This window comes from Brassica napus, chromosome C9 (genome assembly GCF_020379485.1).
Source record: "Brassica napus cultivar Da-Ae chromosome C9, Da-Ae, whole genome shotgun sequence".
NCBI lineage: Eukaryota > Viridiplantae > Streptophyta > Magnoliopsida > Brassicales > Brassicaceae > Brassica > Brassica napus.
This window is the reverse complement of record NC_063452.1, coordinates 48,656,160-48,662,269: the sequence shown is the minus strand read 5'-3', so window position 1 is coordinate 48,662,269 and position 6,110 is coordinate 48,656,160. Positions and strand designations below refer to the sequence as shown.

Genomic DNA, 6,110 nt, shown 5'->3' with positions numbered 1-6,110 from the left:
CATTCCGTCGGAAATCCAATTTGCCCGGGAGAACCAAACCGCGTGAAAACGTTTATAAAACCTTTTGTAAATATATAAATGAAAACATTAAAAATAGAAATGATTTGAAAAGATTTTTGATGTATTAATTTTTTTTAGGGCCGACGATGAACCCCGCCCCGCAGCCCATATTCGACGTAGTTCGGGGAGCAGTTCCCGTGCATCGGGATCATCTCATGAACAAAACTCGGTTCCCGCATATATTCCCGCTCCAGCTTCCGCTGCCCCTCGCGCTGCTGCTCAACAGGATCCGGGGGTCATGCCAGTTGAACTATTGGTTCAACAACCAGGTCGAGAGCATCTCCCGGTTCTCCAACCCAACCCACGACGAGGACATAGCACTTGGTTAGTATTTTTTTTATTTGTACCATTATGTTTTTTTCCATTAATTAACTTGCTAACTTGTATTTTTTTTAAAGGTTCACCAAGTCGAAAAATGGCATTAGCAGAGCAGGAGCATCAACCAGATGATGTACTCCATGCTCCGTTTTGGATATTCAAAGTGGAGTGTGATCCCTTTCGACGAACGAGAGTTGTGGTTTCGTCAGTTTGCGGTATAGTAACTCTTCATTTTTTTAAAGTTTTTACATTTTTTTTTAAATATATTTACTTATTAAATTATGTTTGTTTTGTAGCAAGAGTTCAACTGGCACTCCGATCTCACGGAAACAGTCCGTAAGAAATTCAACGAAAAGGCCATGTACTCTTATACGAAGCAGATAAACGCGTGGAAGACAGTTTGGCAGAAGAACAAGAGGCCACGGTTCATCGACGGGACGGTGTGGGAGCAGTTGATAGCTCATTGGGAGAAGGAAGAAACTGCAGAGACGTCTTCTAGAAACTCCAAGAACCGGAAGAGCGATCGTGGCGGGAAATGTATGTATGTGCACAACCTCGGCGCTTGCTCTATGTCTACTAAGGAGGATGAACTTGTAATTTTTTTTTTATTATTTATCTTTATATTTTTTAAATAAATATTTTATATATTCCTTGGCTAATAATGGCGGTTTTTTTAGATCGAAGCAAATGACGGTAATCCCGTTGATCGTCTCCAACTCATTAAGGTGGCTCACACTAACAAGACGACGGGTCAAATTCAGGACCCCGTGATCAAAGCTGTCGTTGATTTGGTGGAAGCTGAAATAGTATCTCAATCTCAGCCTCTCTCTGATGACGGCGATTCTACGCGAGCTTCAACCAACTTGTCTCTATTGCAAATAAATGAGATGGTTGAAAAGGTAATTTTTTTTATTAATATATATTTTTTTTATAATGTCGATTACTAACTTGTCCCTATTTACTAACTTTAAATATTTTTGTAGGCGGTTCCTAAAAGGAAAGGAGGCCGTTTAGTTGGGTTGGCCCGCCGTGCTTCTTCGTATCCGGCAACTTCTTCGCAAGCTCCGTATGCCGATCCCATGATTCTCGAGGAGCTACATGACAAAGATGAACGGATTGGGGCATTGGAGGAGCAGAACACCACTATCCTTTCTGAGAATGCCACTATCCGTTCGGAGAATGCCACTATCCTTGCTGAGTTGGCATCCCAGAAGAAGTTCAACACCGAGATAATGCAGAAGCTAGATCGTTTGATGTCTTCGAGTTCTTCTTAGTTTTTTCGGCTTTTTAAAACTTTATGAATGTTTTTTTTCTATTTCGGTTTGTATGAATTTTAAACTTTCTGAATGTTTTTTTCCTATTTCGGTTTGTATGAATTTAAATTCTATAATATTATTAGTTTTAAATTTCTGATTTTTTTTTTAATTTATTAATTAATTTTTAATATAAAAAAATATATAAAAATGCAAAATTAATTCGTTTTTAAAATTGGTATATTCCCGAATTCTAGGCGTCGGAATATACCGACGGACAACGGTTCCTTGGAATATACCGACGAACCAACATCCGTCGGAATATACCGGCGAACCAATATCCGTCGGAATATACCGGCGAACCAATATCCGTCGGAATATACCGACGAACCAATATCCGTCGGAATATACCGACGAACCAATATCCGTCGGTATATTCCGACGAACCAATGTCCGTCGGTATATTCCGACGCTGATAATTCGTCGGAATATACCGAGGAATTCACTCTGTCGGAATTGTCCGAGGAACGTTCTCCGTCGGTATATAGTTTTTCCGATGAACTCTGGTCTCGTGTGTCCGCATCGTAATATCGTCGGAAGTTCGTCAGAATGACGTTTCTCGGTATTCGTCAGAAAGTCGTCGGAAGTTCTGACGAAATTCCGACGAATTTTTTTTTCCGACAAAACGATACCGACGGATAGGATCGTCGGAAATTCGTCGGAATCGGTCTATTCCGACGAATTTCTGACGATTTCGGCCATCAGAATCCTCCTATTTTCTTGTAGTGGCAGGGGAAGCAAATGCCCAAATGAAACCAACATAAAAAGGCGGTAATACTCTCCGACTAACAGGTATATCAAGCATCAAGAGAAACGTATGAGAGGTGTTTAACGGGAATCTTATTTATACTCGTAGCAAAAAGAAAAAGAATATTCTCGGCTAACAACCATAAAACCATTTTTCCTATAACAACGAGGACACTCCTCAAAACCAAGTAACAAAAGCTCCATAAACCGGCAATGTTGATTCAATTTTAGTAATTTGGAAAAGTACTTTTTAAAGCCCAATGTTATATAATATAGATTCAGGATCAAATATCAATGTTTCATTTCACTATATCGAAAACTGACCAGAACTCTGGTCAGACAAGACTTATTACCGAAACCAAAAAGCAGTACACGTAGCATGAGGCAAAACTAAGCACATGCTTGCTTCACAACAACCAGATGTTCACATATTAAACAAAACAAGAGTCACAAACGGCGAACCAAACTCCAAAAATACTAAGACTGGCCTCCCTTGTATAAAACCAAGACTGGCCTCCCTTGTATAAAACCCACCCCTACACACACGGTCCCAATGAATGATTTCACTTCTCAATCTTACTGACACACAAGCATGGACCGTCATTCCACTTTGATCTTATCTATATTACTCACCGCTTTGACCACAACCTTCTTCTCTCCGGTTTATGCAGGAACTTTCGACAGAGACTTCGATATCACTTGGGGTGGTGGTCGTGGGAAAGTCCTAAACAATGGAGAGCTTCTCACTCTTTCTCTCGATAGAGCCTCCGGATCTGGATTCCAATCCAAGAAAGAGTATTTGTTCGGAAAAATAGATATGCAGATCAAACTCGTCCCTGGAAACTCTGCCGGAACCGTCACTACCTACTATGTTAGTGTTACATAATATCATAATTTGACATTTTAAAAAATTTCATAATGCCATTAACTCAAATAAAATTTTGTGCCTTTTTCATATAAAATTTTCTTAATGCGCTATATACAATTAAAATTGTCGTGTAAAATCGTGATATCCTAATGCATTTGCATTTGCTCTGGAACCTTGTGGCAGGCCTGATCATAATTATATATTTATACGATGTTACCATGTCATATGGTGTTTTTTTTGGTTGATGTTCTTTATCTACCTTATGGTGGTTGTTGATGTTCTTTATTTACCTTATGACATATGGTGGTTGATGTTCTTTATTTACTTTATTAGGTCTTTTAGACTTTTTAACATGGGATTTTTAACGGTCCCTTATTAATTGCTGCAGCTGAAGTCCAAAGGTGATACGTGGGACGAGATAGATTTCGAGTTTCTTGGTAATCTAACTGGTGATCCGTATGTGATGCATACAAATGTGTATACTAAAGGCAAAGGTGATAGAGAACAACAATTTCATCTCTGGTTCGATCCAACGGCTGATTTTCACACTTACTCTGTTCTATGGAACCATCATCACATCGTGTAAGTATAAATATATTTTCCCCAAACCATTTTACCTAGAATTTTATGTTGTGGAGTGTCTGTGGACCAACTGGTTCAGTTCTTTTTTGTTTCTGACAAAATTAGGCTTATCCCATTTAACCCACTTTGCATATGAGCTTATTCATAATCGGCCGGCCCATTATATTTTCGACGTACTTGTAGTTTGAATTAAAATTTTGAGTTTATTATATATTTTGATGCAGTTTCTTGGTTGATGGAATTCCGATAAGACAATTCAAGAACCTAGAACATAGGAGAATTCCATATCCAAAAATGCAGCCAATGAGGCTCTACTCGAGTCTCTGGAACGCGGACCAGTGGGCTACGAGAGGAGGGCTTGTTAAGACCGACTGGTCCAAGGCGCCATTCACCGCTTCTTACAGAAACTTTAGAGCGGACGCATGTGTCTCGCACACTGGAAAACCATCTTGCCCAGCCGGTTCACCAAGATGGTTGTCTCATAGGTTTGATCTAACGGCGGAAAATAATATGAGGGTAGTGCAGAGGAAGTTCATGGTTTATAACTATTGTACGGATTCCAAGAGGTTTCCTCAAGGATTTCCTAAGGAGTGTGGTATTCACTAGCTTCACGGCTTGTATAGTTAATTGATGGTACTTCGAATGTATGTATTGTGACGTGTTTTCTTTTTCTGTGTATGTATTCATCTTTTCGGTTTGATAGCACAATGACAGAATTAGGAAAACCACTAAGCTACAAGCTATCGTTGAGAGCGAGTTATCGGTTTTGTTTTTATTGTTTCATTTACATATTACAATCATCTAAGTGTATTCAATGTTTATTTTGGATATGTGTTGACCATATTTTGAAGCTAAAGACATGTATAAACGGTAAATCTTACCCGAATCTTGTTTTTCATTCCATAATAAAAATATTAGTGTTTTGAACTTTTTAACTATGATTGACTGAAATTTATCGACCTGAAAATGTAGATTCTGAGTACTTTTCTTTTAATCTCTATTATTAAAAAAGAAGTACCCATTAAAAAATACCTCTAAGTTTTCTAACTTATTTACACTTTCGCCACTGAGACTTAAATTAAACTACATATTTTAATGATTGTCTTTTTCAGTTAAATTAATGAGTTTTCCTTAATCAAATTTAAACTTAATGTTATTAAATAAACCTAATTATTTTAATACTTGTCTTTTCCAGTTAAATTAATGAGTTTTCCTTAATTAAATTTAAACTTAATGTCATTAAATGAACCTAAAAATACATCATGGGTGTGACTGGTAACCATCATGGGAACAATAGGAACGAATAGGAAAAAAATGAGTAGGAATAAAATTTTAGGAATGATGAGGAATGATGGTTCCTTATCAAAATTAATGAGGAATTGATTTGTTCTATAATTCTCTACAAATAAAGGAATGAAGAGGAATGAAAATGAAAACATATTCCTCATGAACGGTAAAAAGTTTAAAGAATGTTAAGGAACATAGTGTTCCTCTTCATTCTCTTGGTCACCAGTCACACCCCATATTTAACGTAGCTTATTACGTACGAGTACGGCCCAATAATGAACTTGAATTTTATTTTTACGAAAACGTGAATCACTTGACTTATGTAATATTTAAAATATATTAACTACAATATAACAAATGCATATAACCTACCTATACTTTAGTTTGAAATGATCATGTTCAAGTTTTATATAGTCAACTTACATCATGCATCGATCGATGTACAATATTCAAACCACCTATAGTTTTCGTTTTCTTTATAGGATGTATCAACCAATCAATCATCTCATTGATTTTCTAAGCTTTATAAAAAAAATCAAATCAATAAATACAAACTCAAAATCCAATATCTTCTATTAATCAAAACAGAATATATTTAATATACCTATTAAATATAGAAATTGTAATCATAATTACACTAATTATAAGAATAGATTTGATTCCAACCAATTGATCTATTACGTCGGTAATTGATTTGCTTGCAGAAAAGAAAACAATAAATTTAAAATTTATAAGAATATAAAGATATAGAGATTCCAACAAATTGCCTATATTTGCGTATGATTTCCGCATAATAAGCTTCAAATTGAACATTGAAAAAGATAGAGAGATTTTTTTTAATCTTTTACCGACACAAACTTAAACAAAACGAAGAGTTAAATGTAATTTTTTTTTGTTACACTTCCCGAAAAAAACAGTTACAACATGGGCTTTCA

General features: G+C 36.3%; 1 protein-coding gene across 1 annotated transcript; it reads left to right on the top strand.

Annotated features, from left to right (window-relative positions):
* Window positions 1–2,948: 2,948 nt before the first annotated feature.
* Window positions 2,949–4,712, top strand: LOC106399746 (probable xyloglucan endotransglucosylase/hydrolase protein 25). Its single transcript, XM_013840205.3, has 3 exons — window positions 2,949–3,309; window positions 3,695–3,888; window positions 4,113–4,712. The coding sequence occupies exons 1-3, from the start codon at window positions 3,031–3,033 to the stop codon at window positions 4,492–4,494; spliced, it is 855 nt and encodes a 284-aa protein (XP_013695659.2). The 5' UTR covers window positions 2,949–3,030; the 3' UTR covers window positions 4,495–4,712.
* Window positions 4,713–6,110: the final 1,398 nt, after the last annotated feature.

Coding starts and splice junctions, on each gene's coding strand:
- LOC106399746 (XM_013840205.3), top strand. CDS start 3,031: ATGGACCGTCATTCCACTTTGATCTTATCTATATTACTCACCGCTTTG. Junction 3,310..3,694: donor GAACCGTCACTACCTACTAT/GTTAGTGTTACA, acceptor TAATTGCTGCAG/CTGAAGTCCAAAGGTGATAC. Junction 3,889..4,112: donor TGGAACCATCATCACATCGT/GTAAGTATAAAT, acceptor ATTTTGATGCAG/TTTCTTGGTTGATGGAATTC.